At 35.8% G+C, this 19,813-nt stretch overlaps 2 protein-coding genes across 2 annotated transcripts; one reads left to right on the forward strand and one right to left on the reverse strand.

The window, feature by feature from the left end:
- The first annotated feature begins 163 nt into the window (after positions 1-163).
- On the forward strand, positions 164-5,172 carry LOC110941952 (serine protease SPPA, chloroplastic). Its single transcript, XM_022183650.2, has 14 exons — positions 164-276; positions 353-543; positions 1,344-1,527; positions 1,640-1,777; positions 1,884-2,054; positions 2,143-2,246; positions 2,323-2,390; positions 2,864-3,030; positions 3,620-3,689; positions 3,834-3,988; positions 4,071-4,173; positions 4,255-4,342; positions 4,419-4,562; positions 4,747-5,172. The coding sequence occupies exons 1-14, from the start codon at positions 264-266 to the stop codon at positions 4,972-4,974; spliced, it is 1,824 nt and encodes a 607-aa protein (XP_022039342.1). The 5' UTR covers positions 164-263; the 3' UTR covers positions 4,975-5,172.
- Positions 5,173-6,275: 1,103 nt separating this feature from the next.
- On the reverse strand, positions 6,276-16,634 carry LOC110943997 (retrovirus-related Pol polyprotein from transposon RE1). Its single transcript, XM_035990062.1, has 10 exons — positions 12,620-16,634; positions 10,785-10,922; positions 10,480-10,650; positions 10,290-10,393; positions 10,102-10,169; positions 9,270-9,436; positions 8,831-8,852; positions 8,005-8,092; positions 7,773-7,916; positions 6,276-6,704 (listed from the first exon to the last, which is right to left on the reverse strand). Exons 1-10 carry the CDS (start codon positions 16,632-16,634, stop codon positions 6,474-6,476), a joined length of 5,148 nt encoding a protein of 1,715 aa, XP_035845955.1. The 3' UTR covers positions 6,276-6,473.
- Positions 16,635-19,813: the final 3,179 nt, after the last annotated feature.

Raw genomic sequence — 19,813 nt, forward strand, 5'->3', positions numbered from 1 at the left:
GATAGCAGGTAGACGAGCAACAAACTGCGCCGCCATCCCTTTTTTAATAGAAAACCCTAATCTACTAAAAACAAAGCCTCGCCCATGAGGGGTCGTAAAGTTGTCACTTTAAAATATAAATAAATCTGTCCATCAAGTCAAAAGTCTTTTTTTTTTAAACTATAGTTGACTTGACTTGACATGACGTTTAGTTTTATTCATCAATAATTAAAAGCCTATTTAAGGAAAATGATTTAGTTAATCTAATCACAAGCAAAGCAAGCATGGGTTCATCAAGTAAGTATCCATAATAATAATAATAATCCTGTTTAACTTCATCATCCTTCAAATAATCATCCCTCACATGTTTCAGAGGACAACAATGGCGATCTCAAATCCAAAATGGATGTTAACGGAGGCGAAAATGAGTATCCAAGTGGCGAATTCGAGTACAAAACTCCAACTGCTTGGAAGAGCTTCATGGTAAACCTACGCATGCTAGTTGCTTACCCATGGCTCAGGGTTCGCAAGGGTAGCGTATTGTATATTAAACTGCGCGGCAAGGTTCGGTTGTTTCAAACACCTTTCTCCATCTAAACTTCACATAATTTGATACAGAGAGAGAGTTATCTTTGTGTTTATATATGTTGAAGAGAGAATTATGATTTGGTGGATATCCTTAAAGTTAATATGGTTAAAGATAATTCAAGTTAGTCGGAAATAAAAATAGTTTGGTTTAATTTGTTTATTTAAATGGTTTGAATTATCTGTTTATTATATAGGTTTATATTAAAGGGTGTATCTATTGGCACACCCTTATATGCACACCCTGCAGTGTCGAACTGTGGCCAAAACGCGGCGTTTTGGTCTGGTTAACCTAACAAAGACTGACGGGTCTGTTGACCGGACAAAAGCGCCGAGCTTTGGCCGCGTTTTGGTCCTGTCAACCAGACAAAAGACTGACACCCGGTCTGGTTGACAGGACCAAAACGCGGCCAAAGCTCGGCATTTTGGTCCGGTCAACAGACCCGTCAGTCTTTGTCTGGTTAACCGGACCAAAACGCCGCGTTTTGGCCACAGTTCGACACTACAGGGTGTGCACATAAGGACAAAAAACACCTTTTTAGGGTGACTATCTACACACCAAGTGTGTAGATAGTTTGGGCCATATTAAATAGAGTTTGAGTAGGTTTAGGATTAGTTCATGTTTAGTATAAATTTAGGGTTATGTATTCGGTTTTTATTTGTCGAGTTGAGTTTAATAATAAAGAATATGAGACGTGTTAGTCTCCAAATCGTTTGTGTTTGGTTTTGTGTGTTCGTTATTGTAAGCCTGGACCAACCAACATATGTGCCAATTTCAGATAACTGATCAATTAAAGAGTCGTTTCTCTTCCGGTTTATCACTACCACAATTATGTGAAAACTTGATTAAGGCAGCGTATGATCCTCATATATCTGGTGTTTATCTCCACATTGAAACCTTGAATTGTGGATGGGGTATAACTGATGAAATCAGAAGGCACATATTGGATTTTAAGAAGTCAGGTAGGTAGATGATATACAATGTCATTTTTATTAGATTACTATTAAAAATAAGAGGATTTTTTTTTTTTTACTTTTCTGGCCTTTATAGGCTTTACGGTTTAATGTAATACAGGGAAGTTCATTATCGGTTACGCACCTGTATGGCATGAAAAGGAGTATTACCTCGGATGTGTCTGTGACGAGTTCTACGCCCCTCCAAGTGCCTACTTTTCATTGTATGGTTTTTCTAGAGGAGCGTCGTTTTATGGAGGTAAGTTGAGACATTGCATTTTAGTCTGTATCTTTCAGTGTGATATTTAGTCGCACTAATAAACAAGGATGCTTAATTACATCTAACCAAAGTAGTGTGTGTAAAGGTGTATTTGAGAAAATAGGTGTGGAACCACAAGTGCATAGGATTGGTAAGTATAAGACTTTTGGCGATATGTTAACTCGCAAGAATATATCCGAAGAAAATCGTGAGGTGCTTACTACAATCCTGGATGATGTCTACGAGAATTGGGTCGATAAGGTTTCTCAAGCCAAAGGTGACGTTACTTTGTGTTTTCACAGTTAATCTTGATTTTTGATGTGTCAAAGTAAAGTAGTAAACAGATTGAACGGTTTCTTTTACAGGAAAGAGTAAGGAAGAAATCAAGAGTTTTATTAATGAAGGAGTTTACCAAATAGATAAGTTGAAGGAAGATGGATGGATAACAGATATCAAATATGATGATGAGGTACAAACTCATAACTTTAATTATAAATTTTTTAATTATCTTTTATTGATGTTTGTGATAATGTTAACCTTTTCAGGTTAAATCTATGTTGAAAACAAGATTATGCATTGCTGAGAAGAAAAAATTTACACTTATTGAATACAAGTGAGTGTCTTCTTTCTTATAGTTTTTATTTCTTTTTGAATAAAATGCACGGATAGTCCCTGTGGTTTGGTGAAATTTCACCTTTAGTCCCCAACTTTTCAAAATTACACTCTTAGTCCCTGTGGTTTGACAAGTTGTTACTCGGATAGTCCCCAAAGCGGATGGAGGTTAGTTTTTCTGGTTAAGTAGGTGGGAAATGACAAGGACTATCCGAGCAACAACTTGTCAAACCATAGGGACTATCCGAGTAACCTTCCTCCGCTTTAGGGACTATCCGAGTAACAACTTGTCAAACCACAGGGACTAAGAGTGTAATTCTAAAAAGTTGGGGAGTAAAGGTGAAATTTCATCAAACCACAGGGACTATCCGTGCATTTTACTCTTTCTTTTTTTTTTTTTTCCACCAGAATTTGCATATTTCGGCTTTTATAGACTACTTGTCGTGTAATCGTGTGGGGTTACTATGGCTTCAGGAAATACTCGAGAATCAGGAAATGGAGTGTGGGGTTATCAGATGGAAAAGACCGAATTGCGGTAATTAGAGCTTCTGGTAGCATTACTCGTGTAGGAGGGTCGTTTTTTACGCCTAGTTCAGGCATCGTAGCTGAACAATTCATCAAAAAGATTAGCAAAGTAAGAGGTATGTAAAACATTATATGCTTCCTTTTATCTTGGAAATGTATACTGTAAATTCCGAGGGACCAACATAAGATAAACGATTGCATAGTAAATTAGGAAAACAAATACATAAGTTACTATTAAGTAAAAAGAATAGTAAGATACCGTCGTCCTTAAGTATATGGCAATACGAACATGAACTTAATTTATTGAGTTAAATGCCATTTTAGTCCCAGTGGTTTGGGCCATTTTGCCAGTTTAGTCCAAAGGTTTGAAACGTTGCCATTTTAGTCCAAATAGTTTCAAGCGTTGCCATTTTAGTCCACTGGGTTAACTCCGTTCGTTTTTTATGTTAGCTAGAAGGGTAATTCGATCATTTTAAATGGTCGAATTGCCCTTCTAGTTAACAGAATTACATATAAAATAACCGAAATGCCCTTCTAGTTAACAAAATAAAGGGATTGAGTTAACCCAATGGACTAAAATGGCAACGTTTAAAACTATTTGGACTAAAATGGCAACGTTTCAAACCTTTGGACTAAACTGGCAAAAAGGCCCAAACCACAGGGACTAAAATGGCATTTAACTCTAATTTATTTGTTACTTTTCAGATTCAAAAAGGTATAAGGCCGTTATCATCCGAATTGATAGCCCTGGGGGTGGTCATGTTGCTTCTGACCTGTAAGTGATTTTGTCCAGAAATTCATAGTTTATAACAAAGTCATGATAAAAAAAAAAAAAAAAAAAAAAAAAAAAAAAAAAAAAAAAAAAAAATTGATACAATACTATTTGATTTCAATTCTCATGAAGTTAGGCTTTGTGCAGGATGTGGAGGGAAATCAAACTATTGGCAGAATCCAAGCCTGTAATTGCATCAATGGTTGACGTGGCCGCAAGTGGAGGATACTACATGGCAATGGCGGCGAATGCTATAGTCTCCGAGAATCTTACTTTAACGGGCTCAATTGGTGTAGTCTCATGTCAGTTACAATATGTCAATATCCTGCAATTTTTTTTCTTAAATTTGGAGTTGGTTTTAAATTCTGACCGAGTTTGTTGCAGTGAATTACAATTCGGAGAAACTATTTGAAAAGATTGGTTTCAACAAAGAAGTTATATCAAAGGGACGATATGCTGAGCTGTTTACCGATAACCGGTCATTCAGGTTAGATGATCCTTTATATAAAACGATTCAGAACTGTAATTCCAATTTTGTTCATTACCAACTTTACAAATCTCTGTGCAGACCTGATGAAGAGAAACTGTTTGCGGAGCGTGCCCAGAATATTTACGAACGCTTTCGTGAAAAGGCAGCATGTTCCAGATCAATGAGTGTACGTGGTAACTCGGTTATATAGTTTATTGTTATTTTAAGTTACACAATTAGCAACATAGTGGTGATGACTGCAGGTGGAAGAGATGGAAGAGATAGCTCAAGGGAGAGTATGGAGTGGTAAGGATGCTGCTTCACGAGGTTTAGTTGATGCAATCGGAGGCTTTTCACGGGCTGTTGCTATAGCCAAACACAAGGCCAACATACCTCACAACAAACAGGTTGATTAGTTTGAAATGATTTACAAAAAAAAAAAAAAAAAAAAAAAAAAAAAAAAAAAAAAATCTAAAACACATATTCTACTATGTAACTATAACTTATTGTGTAATTTAGTTTTTTTTTTTTTTTAGTTTTTAAATTGCGCCGATACAAATGTTGTAACAATATTGTTGATTGTCTCGGTAGGTCGCACTGGTTGAGCTTTCGAAACCATCACTATCTATACAAAAATTCCTATTTGGCATGTTGAGCTCAGCAATCGGAATAGACAAAACACTAAAGCATCTGCAGGGTGATTTTGCAACGAGCGACGAGGTGCAAGCACGCATGGATGGAGCCATGTTTCATGGGTCAGGAGGATCATCTGCGGTCCCTAATTTCGGTTTTCTAAAAGACTACGTAGCTTCTCTTTGATCTTGGGAGAAGCTAAGTTATGAAGCATGTTGGTTCCAAGATAAAAAGTTTAGTATGTGTCAAGATTGTTGTTGGGTAAGTTTATATGTTCTATTTCATGTTAAAAGTCGTTATGTGTCGGGATTGTTGTTCTGTGTCTTTTATGTTTGGATTATTGTGGTATTGACTTGTAAAATACTAAAATAAGTTAGTCTAACCGATAAATGGGTTCTGCGAACATAAAACTAACTGATCTGACCCATTTATAATAGCATAACAGTATTTAAGAAAAGAAAACTAAGGTGGTGTTTGTTTTTTCTGCGGGAAAAGGTCTGCAGTCTGCGGACCACATCTGCAGGCATCTGCAGGAGAAGAGGTGGACCAAAAGTCTGCAGTCTGCAAGAAGAAGAGGATTTGTTTTTTTACTTCTACAAAAACATCTTCTACACACACAACACACACACAACACACACCACAGAACTTATCTCTCTCTCTGCCTTCATCTCCCCACCACCACCACCACCACCACCACCACAACCATCCACCACCACCACAACCATCCACCGTCGCACCCACCATCACCCCCGTCGCAACCACCACCACCACCACCTAACACTCAGCATCACCATCTCACTTCCACCTCCTCCATCATCTACCACCGTCGCAAACATCTGCGCGCGTTTGCGCGGTGCAGACATAAGTGGCCAGAAGTGCTTCTGGCCAAAAAACAAACACCACCTAAGAAGTACAAGAAGATCATCAAAGGATGGTGAACTTAACCTCACAAACCACTGGAATATCTAAAACATTACCATAGTGGGACTAGTAACTGTGTGAAATTCAGCTTGGTTATTTCATTTCAGTTTGATCACATCGGTTAATTTGGTTATATGCTAACAAAGTTGGGTCTCTTTCACTCAAAGTGAGCCACACTGGGTGAGTCCCGTCCGGTCACATAGTGACCTTTTATCTACTTTGGCCGAAGACCATGATATCATTTATAACACGGTACGTAAGGAATAAACTTACCATACTTGAGACTGGTTATCTATGTTCTGGTGCTATAGAGACAAAGAAAGTAAGTTAGAAGTGCTAGGCTAAGCTCGAGGTGCCCGCACTAAGGTAGGTGGCGTGTTTGACGTTAGGGGAGGCTTCCATCCGGCTACCCGCACAAGAGAGGTATACAAGTATATGGCATATATGAATATATGCAAGGAACCCTCTCCCCTTCGGTCTTGTCAAGGACTATCAGTCACAGTGTCGTCCCATCGTCAACGTCCAAAAGTGGTTAGAACTCATTGACGATCACTCGTCGCCAAGGGTACCAAGAAGGGTGGGTCCCATTCACTCAAAGACAAAGAAGAAGATTAACTTCAACGACGTTTTGTATCTACTTTGTCTTAAGAACATAACTTCACTTTTAACACAAAACAAAATAAATAAACATCAATATAAGGACACCTTGATCTTGGAACCAACATACTTCATAGGTTACCAAAAAGTGTAATAAGCTCCTGAGATCAAAGAGAAGTTAGGCAATCTTTTAGCAAACTGAAATTGGGGTCTGCAAATGAAGATCCTTCTGACCCATGAAACATAATTCCGTCCATACGGGCTTGCACTCCATCGCACGTTGCAGAATTATCCTGCAGAAGCTTTAGTGCCGTGTCTATCCCAATTGCTGAACTCAACATGCCAAATAGGATTTTTTGTAAAGAGAATGATGGTTTCGACACCTCAACCAAAGTCACCTAAAGAGACAATCAACAATATTGTTATAACAAAATGTATCGGCTGTGCTGCTCGACATAGGTAGCAATTTAAACCCGTTTAAATTAAAGCGGGTTAACTCGACTAGACAAGCGGGTAAAACTGGAAAAGAAAAATTGCAAAGATGGAAATGATGGGTCGAACGGTCTAAACCGGCGAAAATGAGCTAAAACGTGTTTGAACGCCTACAACCTCTTAAATCAATTAATCTGATAATTAACTAAATTATTAATTTAATAATACAACTTGTTAAACTCTAGTTAATACAATTATAATCTACAAATTATTATTTTAACTATGCTTTATCTCTAATGGTAAAACAAGTTGGCTACAAAATAAATTGGTCCTTATTAGTCACCCGAAGTAAATTCAAAAGCCTCCTAAATCATTTTATTTAAAAAACTAGGACATTATTGAAATAAATCATTTTATTTAAAAAACTAGGACATTATTGAAATAATGTAACTATTATAATATTATAATTCATATTTCCCGAACGAGTTGACCCTTATATCATAGTTACCACAACCCACTCGGGACCTTTAAAAGTCACCCGTTTTGACCCAATATCCGACCCGTACGGCGTACTACGCCACCTACAAATATGAACTGTTTCAGTCTTCTTATTCTCAAAATGTTACACTCTCTCCGTCACGTGAGAAATCCAATACTTCCCATAATACTCAGTGGCGAAGCTTGAAAATTTCCACCGGGGGTCGGAAGTCACCGGACCTAAAAGTGTATACCTAGTTTTTTTTTTATAAAACCGGGGGGTCGAAAACGTATATACCTAAAAAATTCTATACGAAACGTACATACATAACACTACTGAGTGAAAAGTTCGGGGGGTCCCCCCCCCCCACGCGAGCGCGCGGGGCCCTCTCATAGCTTCGCCCCTGATAATACTTAAAAAACAGTTTCATTGTGTGGGTTTTTTGGTATAGTAGTAGAAAATGTGTGTTTAGATCATTATTTTTTTTTGTAGATTATTATAAATTAATCAAACTTGACAGCCATTGAGCGCAAATATAGAGCACAATGAAACAAACCTTTTTGTTGTGAGGAATGTTGGCCTTGTGTTTGGCTATAGCAACTGCCCGTGAAAAGCCTCCAATTGCATCAACTAAACCTCGTGAAGCAGCATCCTTGCCGGTCCATACCCTCCCTTGAGCTACTTCCTCCATCGTGTCCACCTGCAGTTATAAGTTTATAACTTATAACCATTCTGTTGCTAATTGTGCAACCCATATTAGCAAAAAATATATTTGAGTTACCACGCACACTCATTGATCTCGAACATGCTGCCTTGTCACGAAATTGTTTATAAAAATTCTGGGCACGTTCTGCAAACAGTTTCTCTTCATCAGGTCTGCACAGAGATTTGAAAAGGGGTTTAGGATTATAATGAGCGTATAAGAACTGAATAGGAACAATAATTTGTATCAGTTTCTATTAGTTTTGTGTTTTTTTTTATTTAGAATAAAACTTTAAGAGTAAACTTTCGTTTTGCTCCCTGTGGTTTGATCACTTTAACGGTTTTGCCCCAAACCTTTAAAAAAAGCCATTTTCCTCCAATAGTTTGCTATGGTTTTTCCATTTTGCTCCCCGCCTCTAACTCCATCCAAATTGTCTGTTTTTCCATTTTGCTCCCCACAGGGAGGAAAATGGAAAAACCATAGCAAACTATTGGAGGAAAATGGCTAGTTTTAAAGGTTTGGGGCAAAATCGTTAAAGTGACCAAACCACAGGGAGCAAAACGCAAGTTTACTCAAGCTTTAAACTTTACCACTTGTACCTAAAAAAATGTAGTTTTCTGGTCAATATCACTTACAAGTCAGAAGCAAGAAGATCACCCCCAGGGCTATCAATTCGGATAATAACAGCCTTAGGGGCTGTTTGGTAGCCTCTGAATGGTCATTAAGAGGCTACCTCTTAATGGAACCATTAAGAATTTTATCAATGAGAAGGTAGAAGAATGTGACATGTGATGATTTACCATTCAGAGGTTACCTCTTAACCATTCAGACTTGAGATTACCTCTTATTCATTCAGAGATTTTAAACCATTAAGAGGTAGCATCTGAATGGTCATTAAGAGGCTACCAAACAGCCCCTTATACTTTTTCGAATCTGAAAAGTAAATAAAAAATTAAAGTCCCCAAACATGTATCCAAAACAATTATAGGACGAGGATTACATTCATGTCCGTATTGCCTTTTCTTAGGGACGAGTGTATTCTTTTCACTTCATAGTAACAGGTTGATTCTACAATATGTTGCATTTGTATGTATAAATAAAGTCTTTCGCAGAACCCCGCCATTAATCATAACTAAAAATAAGAAAGTGGGTGCAAACCTATACATATTTTGCAATTTACTATACCATTGTGTTATGTATCTTATGTTTGTCCTTTAGACTTAACATATTTTGCAAACCTGTTATATGTTCCAATTTATTACGCAATCGCGCTATCTATCTTATGTTGGTCCTATACACTTTACAGTATAGATTTCCAAGATAAAAGGAAGCATATAATGTTTTACATACCTCTTACTTTGCTAATCTTTTTGATGAATTTCTCAGCTATTATGCCGGAACTAGGTGAAAATGATGACCCTCCTACACGACTAATGCTACCAGAGGCTCTAATTACTGCAATTCGATCCTTGCCACCTGATAACCCCACACTCCATTTCCTAATTTTTGAGTATTTCCTGAAGCCATGATAATAAAGTAATCTGTAAAAGCAGGATTATAGGGCTGCAAACGAACCAAACGTTCAGCGAACAGTTCGTGAATTGTTCGGCGGGAAGTTTGTTTGTGTTCGTTCGTTTATTAAACAAACGAACACGAACAAAAAATTTCGTTCGTTTAATTAAACGAACAAACATGGACAGAGGTCGTGTTTGTTCGTTTACGTCCGTGAATGTTCGGTAACGTGTTTGTTTGTGTTCGATACTTCATTAGTGTTTTTACTTTTTATATTTATTTAAATACTTTAAAATTCCGACAAATTAAATATCTAATAAGTGTCGGTGTATTATATATTCTGTTCATGAACGATTGTTTATGTTCGTTTGTTTCCATTTGTGTTCATGAACATTAGTTTGTGCTCATTTGTGTTCGTCAACGTTCGTTGCCTAAAATTAACAAACAAACACAAACGAACACGAAAAAGTTCATTTCCTTAACAAACGAACATGAACATAAAATCTCGTTCGATAAGTGTTCGTGAACAGTTCGCGAACACATATATTTCTTAACAAACGAACACGAACAAGGTCTTGTTCGTGTTCGTTCGGTTCGTTTACAGCCCTAAGCAGAAATATGCAAATTCTGAAGGGAAAAAGTGAAGTCTATATAATAGTATAATAATCACTTGTAATCAATAAGTGGAAGTTTTTTCTTCTCTACAATATCCAATCTTGTTTTCAACATAGATCTAACCTGAAAAGGTTTAACATTTAAATGGTAAATACAGAAAATGGTTTCAAAAATACTCGAAGAATTATGATCGACGCCCAAAATAGGTAGTCGGGCATGTTTTTTATTCATATAATTGTATACCTCATCATCATATTTAATATCTGTTATCCATCCGTCTTCTTTCAACTTATCTATTTGGTAAACTCCTTCGTTAATAAAACTATCAATTTCTTCCTTACTCTTTCCTGTAAAAGAAACAATCCAAACCGTATCAATTCAATAGGGAAATTACAACGTATTTCTTGCAATGTGAAACTATCAATCTCTTCACCTTTGGCTTGAGAAACCTTATCGACCCAATTTCCATAGATATTGTCTAGCAATGTAGTAAGCACCTCACGATTTTCTTCAGATATATTCTTGCGAAATAATTGATCACCAGCACTCTTATATTTACCAATCCTCTGCACTTGTGGTTCCACACCTATTTTCTCAAATACACCTATACATTCACACGCCACTTTGGTTAAGTTCAGAAGTTGATCTCAAGATTGACAAGTGAAGTTAACCGTACTTCTTTATCACCCTGAAAGATAAAGAAGCAGCGGTTGATCTAAAACGTAAGGTGTAGCTTACCTCCCAAAAACATTGCTCGAGAAGTTAAGCCATACATTGAAAAGTAAGCACTTGGAGGGGCGTAGAGCTCGTCGCAGACGCATCCAAGGTAATACTCCTTTTCATGCCATTCAAGCGCATAACCAACAACGAATTTTCCTATATTACTAGGTTAGAACCTCGTGTATTAGGGGGGTGGGGTGGTCATCACTCATCACTCACAACATCCAATCAAGTTCCGCCATGTCATCAACTATTATTCCATCACACACAACATTTTTTAGTGACAATGCCCATCACTCACAACACCCAAAAATAAACCCTCACACCCCCTCACATGTTCCATTTATCACGCGTTAACTTTATCACGCGAATTAATATTCACGCGTTATTTTAGTATGGTGGCGGTGGGTTGTTTTGACTTTCCACTCGTGGAAAGAAACCATCACGTACAAAAGGACCCCCACCCCGGGTCCCCTTACACAGGTTGAATAAATGTAATTTTATATATTAAATAATAAAAAGTTATATCTTTAAGAACCCCGTGTATTATACCGGTTGAATAAATTTAATTTTATATACCAAATAATAAAAAAAAAAATATATCTTTAAAAACCTGTGCATTACACGGGTTGAATAAATGTAATTTTGTATACTAAATGATAAAAAAAAGGTTTTAACTTTAAAAAACCGCGTGTATTGTACGGATTGAATAAATCTACCTATACTATATAATAAAATAAAAAAGTAACACCCTCCAGTACTGAATGACACATGTCTGTAAAATGGTATAGATCTAAGACTAAACAAGATGAACACACAAGATATAGCGACAGAAAAACGTGACAAAAACTATTATTAACCCAAACCAAAAAGTACCCAACCAAACCCTAGATCTCAAACATCTGAGATCTATGAAATACAAAGTATAGATTCAACAGATTGAATGATCTGTTGAATATGAACAAAGAAATACGACAAAAGGATACAAAAGAAACAAACAGAGATCAACAAGATCTCAAATACAACACTGATCTCTACAACAGAGATCTAAGAACAGATAACACTCTTCAACAGGTTGAAGATGACTTGATGACCAGATCTTCACACGAACACCCAGGAACACCACATGAACTCAGCAACTACGGAGATGAGACAGAGAGATAATGAAACCCTAGAAAATATTCTTGTGAATAATGAGCTCCTTCTCTCTCTTCTGTTTTATACCTGAACTCAACAAATGATACAAATAGCCCCTTGATAGTTATAAGAACATGCACATCAGTACCTTGTATTTACACTTTGGACCCCAGCCATAACCGACTTAACAACAACCAGGCTAACAGCCCAACCAATCAGTCCAACAGCCCAACAACCAGCTTATTAGACAATACCAATAAGCCCAATAATAACATCAACGTTTAAAAGTTTAATTATGAATTATATTAGTAATATCATATACTTTTAACATCCCCCCATAATTCATATATTAAACATATCAAACATTCCCAACTTCTCACACATTTCACTGTGTTGACTAACACTAAGCCCTTTAGTAAAAATGTCTGCTATCTGAATTTCAGTAGCAATTTTTTCTGGTTCAATTAAGCCACTTACAATTTTTTCTCTTAAAAAATGTAAGTCAAGTTCAAAATGTTTTGTTCTTTCATGGAAAACTGGGTTGTAAGAAATGGAAATTGCAGACTTATTATCACAAAAAAGTTTAACAGGTAAATTACATTTACATTTTAACTCTTCTAACAAATTCTTTATCCACATAATTTCACAAGTGGCTGAACACATAGCCCTATATTCAGCCTCTGCTGTGGATCTAGAAACAACACTTTGTTTCTTACTTTTCCATGATATAAGTGTATCACCTAGATAAACAGCAAAACCAGTCACTGACTTTCTGGTTGAAAGACACTTTCCCCAGTCAGAATCAACAAACCCAGTAATATCTAAACTATTAGTCTTCCTGAACATAACACCTCTTCCAGGAGACTGCTTTAAGTACCTTAACAATCTTAAAGCAATATCCATATGAACTTGACAAGGTTTATGCATGAACTGGCTTAAAAATTGAACAGCATAGCTTATATCTGGCCTAGTTAATGACAAATAAATCAATTTACCAATAAGTTTTTGAAACCCATTTACATTATCCAAAAACTTTGTATCTTTACAAATCTTATTAGTAACCAGATGAGACTGTTCAATAGGTGTCCCAACTGGCTTACACCCCAAATAACCAAACTCATTAAGAAGCTCTAAACAGTACTTCCTCTGAGACAAACACACAGAATCATTGGAATACAAGACTTCTATTCCCAAGAAGTATTTTAATATCCCTAAATCCTTTATTTGAAAACTATCACTTAAACCTTGTTTGACCTTTGTTATTTCAACTCTATCATTACCAGTGATGACAATGTCATCAACATAAACCAACAAAACAAGGAAAACATCATTTTTACACATAATAAATAAGGAATGATCACAAACACTTTGTATAAAACCCATATCAACAAGCACAGAAGTCAACTTCTCATTCCACTGTCTAGGGGCTTGTTTAAGTCCATAGAGTGATTTAACAAGTTTACACACCTTAGTTTTATCATCACTAAAGTAACCTTGAGGTAAAGACATGTAAACATCTTCTGACAACGACCCATATAAAAAAGCATTATTAACATCTAACTGGTACAAAGGCCAGCCATTATTAACAGCTAATTTCAAAATTATTCTAACAGTAACCATTTTGACAACTGGAGAGAAGGTTTCTCCAAAATCAATCCCTTCTCTTTGATTAAACCCTTTGGCAACTAACCTTGCCTTATACCTTTCAACTTCACCACTTGCCTTATACTTAATTTTGTAAACCCACTTGCAGCCTATAGGTTTTCTATCTTTAGGCAAATCAACTATGATCCATGTATTGTTTCTATTTAAAGCCTCCATTTCATTATTCATGGCTTCGATCCACCTAGGATCTTTAACAGCCTCATTAAAAGAGTTAGGCTCAATTGATTTATTTAAAGATGAAACAAGACTCAAATTGTCAAGGGACAAATTAGCATAGTTAACTACTTTTTCAATCCCATACTTAACTTTTCCCTCAACAACATATTCACTAAATTTTTGTGGAAACAACACTTTCCTTGAAGACCTCCTAACTGTATTTTGTCCCTCAGATTGGTTGGTAACATCATCCAACCCTACAGTGTTGCCTGCCCCACCATTATTTCCCAAACTACTACTACCTAACTGCTCATTTTGCTGAGCAGTAGCAGATGTAGAGGGAGAATCTGGTTGCTGACCCTCACTGTTGGGGTCTTGTGCACCAGTAGCACCCTCTTCATCATTGGGAACAATTGGAACTTCAGGAATAGGTGTTTCAGTAAAATCAAAAAAATTAACATGATTTAAATCAGTTTTATTCACTTGTTCTTCATTATTACTCAAACCAGTTTTAAAAGGATACACACTTTCATAAAACTTTACATCTCTAGAAAAGAAAACTTTTCTATTTTCTAGACTTAACAACTTGTATCCCTTTTTTACATTAGAATAACCAATAAAAACACACTTATCAGCATGATAAGCAAACTTATCAGTTTCATTTAAGATTGTACTAAAACACAAACACCCAAAGTTCCTTAAATGACTTAATGAGGGTTTAAAACCATACACAATTTCATAAGGACATTTTCCTCCTAATACAGAAGTGGGTAACCTGTTAATTAAATACACAGCAGTTAAAATGCAATCAGACCAATATCTAAGAGGTAAACCACTCTGAAACAATAAAGCTCTAGCTGTGTTTAAGAGATGTCTATGTTTTCTTTCTACCACACCATTTTGCTGTGGTGTATAAGAACATGAAGTTTGATGCAGAATACCTTTGGTTTTACAAAATAAACTCATTTGATTATTCACAAACTCTGTACCATTATCACTTCTAATAACTTTTATCCTTTTTTCAAATTGAGTTACCAATAGTTCATAAAAGTTATTCAGATTTTCAAAAACTTCAGTTTTATTTGTTAATAGATAACACCAAACAGTTCTTGAAAAATCATCTACAATAGTTAAAAAGTATTTAAATCCTTCATAACTAGTAACTTTATATGGACCCCAAAGATCAAGGTGAATTAATTCACCTATTGACTTAGTCTTATGTTCACTAATAGGAAATGGAACTCTGACCTGTTTTGACCTATGACACACATCACAAGGCCCATGTTCTATACTTTTAACATCAACCACCTCTTTTAACACAGTTAGAACCTGATCAGAGGGATGCCCTAATCTGCTATGCCACAGATTTGACTTAATAAAACTATTAAAACAAACATTTACTGAATTACCATTCTTTCCCACAAAATACAACCCACTATCTTGACTACCAGTCACCAGGACTTTCCTTGATTTGGAATCCTGTAACACACAACTATTTTCATTAAACACAACACTAATGCCATTATCTTTTGCTAATCTATTCACAGAAATAAGGTTAACATGATACCCTGGGACATAGAAAACATCTTTTAATACAATGCCATCAGTTAACTTGACATTACCAATTTTTAAAACTTTAACATTTGTACCATTAGGGTGACCTACCCTAAGATCAAAATCAGAAACATCAACAATATTAAACATGTCTTTATCACTATTTACCATATGTTGACTAGCCCCAGAGTCAACAATCCAACTAATTATACCTTCAAAAAACATAGAACTAGAACAACTAATACCACTTGTAACAAAGCATGACTCACCTCCTACATTTGTTGACTCCACTCCAGTACTTGACACATTAGCAGACTTATCACCAACTAAGTTTAACAACTTAGCTATCTGTTCAGGTGTAAAAGGAAAACCAGAAGTAGACCCACTAGAAGAGGAAGCAACAGCAGCATTAGACTTATTAGTTACATTTGTTTTACCAGATGAGTTATTAGGTTTTTTCCTAAAATTTGGAGGATAACCAATCAGCTCAAAACACCTATCAACTGTATGACCCATCATATTACAATGTGAACATTTTAAAGCAGAATTAGGTCCTCTTTGATTAGAAGTTTTCTTTCTTGACTCAAAAGACTGATTTGGTTTAGAAACAAATGTAACATTTTGCCCTTTAGACCCACTACTAGCCAATCTATGTGATTCCTCCCTAGAAACCACAGAATAAGCAACTTTGACAGATGGAAAGGTTTCTCTGGTTAATAGATTTGTTCTGACAGGTTGATACACATCATCTAACCCCATTAAAAACTGCATTAATTTGATTAACATAGAAAAATCATTGTAATCTTTTGCTGCTTTACAAGAACATGTTGGCAGTTGAAGCATAGCATCAAACTGCTTCCACATTGTTGTTAATCTATTATAGTAATCAGCAACAGTAGAACCATTTTGAGAAATACTATTTATTTTTTTAAACAAATCATAAACCACAGAACCATCTATCTTGTCATAAGTTTCTTTCAAATCATCCCAAACCTCTGAGGCTAAACTAGAAAAAACTTGACCTAAGAAAAGTTCCTCAGACACAGAGTTTAAAAGCCAAGTTAACACCACAGAATTACATCTATCCCACTGATTAGCAAGCACATCATCCTCAGTAGATTTTTCACACTTTCCATTAACAAACCCAAACTTATTTTTAGCTTCTAAAGCAAGTTTCATGGACGCAGACCACACAGCATAATTTTCAGTACCCTTCAATTTTACACTAACAATAGTAAGGGCACTAGAATCACTAGGGTGCAGGTAAAGTGGATCTCCAATATCCAGTTTACCTATTAAGGTCTGAGAGGTACTAGGACCTTGTACAGGTTGATCTACTGGTTCTGGCTGAACCATGGTGACTCACAATCAAGTAGACAGATAAAACACTATCAAGAAACAACAAATAAGCCACACCAAAAAACCAACAGATATACAACACACAATGGCGAAGCTGTATCAGTGTCAAGACTTCAGGTTCATCACTTATAGTGCCTGAACATGTCTTAATACAGGAGCCAACCTCACAATAAACCAGAGAAAACAAAAAAACAAACAAACAACAGATAAAGTGCCGGTCCTCACTACCCCGACTTCAACTAATCAACCAACAAAAGTAAATACTAGCTACAAGAAGGAAAGATCTCACAGTGGGTGCAAAGTCTTCGCACAAGGTGAAGACTGTAACCTTCTAGGGTTACAAGTCAAACACCAAACAATAAAGAACAACTACTGGTTGGTTTGCCCTGAACCTTCTAGGGTTTCAGAGACCAACGCAGTCTTCTCACGACTTCCAAGAACAGTGTCAAGATCCACACCAAATTCACCCCAAGATCAGATAACCACAAACTCCACAGATCTACAAAAAAACAAACACTATCAGATCAGATCTACAACAAACAAGAAGATCTAAACAGCGGAAGACTTAGATCTGTATATAAGAGCTTTAAAGCTCTGATACCATGTAAAATGGTATAGATCTAAGACTAAACAAGATGAACACACAAGATATAGTGACAGAAAAACGTGACAAAAACTATTATTAACCCAAACCAAAAAGTACCCAACCAAACCCTAGATCTCAAACATCTGAGATCTATGAAATACAAAGTATAGATTCAACAGATTGAATGATCTGTTGAATATGAACAAAGAAATACGACAAAAGGATACAAAAGAAACAAACAGAGATCAACAAGATCTCAAATACAACACTGATCTCTACAACAGAGATCTAAGAACAGATAACACTCTTCAACAGGTTGAAGATGACTTGATGACCAGATCTTCACACGAACACCCAGGAACACCACATGAACTCAGCAACTACGGAGATGAGACAGAGAGATAATGAAACCCTAGAAAATATTCTTGTGAATAATGAGCTCCTTCTCTCTCTTCTGTTTTATACCTGAACTCAACAAATGATACAAATAGCCCCTTGATAGTTATAAGAACATGCACATCAGTACCTTGTATTTACACTTTGGACCCCAGCCATAACCGACTTAACAACAACCAGGCTAACAGCCCAACCAATCAGTCCAACAGCCCAACAACCAGCTTATTAGACAATACCAATAAGCCCAATAATAACATCAACGTTTAAAAGTTTAATTATGAATTATATTAGTAATATCATATACTTTTAACAATGTCACACCTTGATTTTTTATTATATAGTATAGATATAGATACAGATATAGATATTGTCACAATTAATATTCCTCTTAACTGGAATCCTATAAAAGATATCATAAACATCTAATCTACCTGACTTCCTAAAATCCAATATATGTCTTCGAATTTCTTCGATTTTACCCCATCCACATTTCAGAGTTTCGATATGAAGATAAACACCGGATACACGAGGATCATACGCTGCCTTTACAAAGTTTTCACATAATTGTGGCAGTGATAAACCTGAAGAGAAACGACTCTTCACCTGATCAGATATCTGAAATTGGCACATGATTCAAATTCAAATATATTATTCAAAATTTTCAATCAAACAACGTAATTCATCAATCATCAATTGAAGACCTAAAACTTTAACGGTAAAACAAAAGTTATTAAGGAATTGAAACAAACGAACCTTGCCGCGCAATTTAATATTCAATACTGTGCCGTTGCGAACCCTGAGCCATGGGTAAGCAATTAGCATGCGTAGGTTAACCACAAAGCTTTTCCAAGCGCCAGGAGTTTTGTACTCAAATTCGCCACTTGGATACTCTTCGTTGAGATCCAATTTTGATTTGAAATCAACGTGCTTCTCGTCTGAAACATGATCACTTTGGGTGTGAGATGATATTATTTGAGTAAAATTATGAAGTATGGATACTTACTTGGTGAAGCCATGCTCTTGATTGATTAGTGATTAGATTGAGTAGATCAATTTCCTTAACTACTCTTGTATTTATAAAAAAACGTCAACGAGTTGATATGATGGATAAATTATTATTTTTTTCTTTTTAACATGAGTTAATTACACAGTTGGACCATGTGGTTTATAACAAGTTTCGTCTTTGGATACTAATTTTTTTAACATGTTGAAGTTTTGTGGTTTCGTTTTTGTAACATGTTGGGGTACTAACGCTAACGGAGGTTAAATATTTTGTTAAGTTGTGTCTAAATGACCAAAATATCCTTTACTAACTTGAGGGACTATTTTTGTAATTAACTATATTTCATTACAAGGTTCATTTTTGCCATTTACAAACTTAAAAATTAAAATTTAAAATTATAAAAACAGGAGTTCGTTCTGGTACAAACCATATTTATCCTACAAACCGTAAGACCAGATCCTAGCACTTAAAAAAAGTTGATTTAGCACATACTAAAACAATATATACATAAAAGTAGCACTTTTGAATTATATTAGCCCAAGAAAATTAATCAAGATAATTGATTTTAGCACATGTGTGAAATGATACGAGCACTTTTATTTATCAGCACATTGAAAAAAAAAAGATCTAAATAAATAATTAAATTCTTGTTAGCATAATAATAAGGAATTCAAGATAATTGATATTATTTAGGTTATCATTTTATCATTTATCTATAATTGGTTGGATACCACATGACACTTTTTAAATGGTTCTTACAGTTTGTATACGAAATATGGTTTGTATTTGATCCTACTCCTATAAAAACAAACCATCTCCATCACCGTCGCACGTTTAATGCACCGGGATAGACGGCGATTGTGTTTCGACTCAAACGAAGAATGACGATGGTGAAGGATGAAACGTTGAAATGCTTCCCCCGAAAAAGAGCAACGTTGAATCAGATACAACTGTTGAATCTTGAAGGTAGACGGAGTTGACTTTGATCTTTTTGTTAAAGACCAGCCATGGGTATGGTATTTTAGAATCATGTGCATTAACTGATTTCTGTAATAACTAATAAGAAAAGAGAGTATGAAAAGAGAAACATATCAACTTCATAGATGATGGTAATAGTGAACTTACATAATGTAAAAACATTTATGCGAAAATGATCACTAAATCCATGCGAAAATTATCACACCCTGGATT

Source organism: Helianthus annuus, chromosome 5 (assembly GCF_002127325.2).
Source record: "Helianthus annuus cultivar XRQ/B chromosome 5, HanXRQr2.0-SUNRISE, whole genome shotgun sequence".
NCBI classification, from domain to species: Eukaryota; Viridiplantae; Streptophyta; class Magnoliopsida; order Asterales; family Asteraceae; genus Helianthus; species Helianthus annuus.

Excerpts from the sequence above, each read along its gene's own strand:
- LOC110941952 (XM_022183650.2), top strand. Across the intron at positions 1,778-1,883 it reads AGGAGCGTCGTTTTATGGAG|GTGTATTTGAGAAAATAGGT; the intron begins GTAAGTTGAGAC and ends GTGTGTGTAAAG. Across the intron at positions 3,031-3,619 it reads AAAGATTAGCAAAGTAAGAG|ATTCAAAAAGGTATAAGGCC; the intron begins GTATGTAAAACA and ends GTTACTTTTCAG.
- LOC110943997 (XM_035990062.1), bottom strand. The coding sequence starts at position 16,634 with ATGGTTCAGCCAGAACCAGTAGATCAACCTGTACAAGGTCCTAGTACC. Across the intron at positions 10,170-10,289 it reads ATATTAAATATGATGATGAG|GTTAGATCTATGTTGAAAAC; the intron begins GTATACAATTAT and ends AAACCTTTTCAG. Across the intron at positions 8,853-9,269 it reads AAAGATTAGCAAAGTAAGAG|ATTCGAAAAAGTATAAGGGG; the intron begins GTATGTAAAACA and ends TTTACTTTTCAG.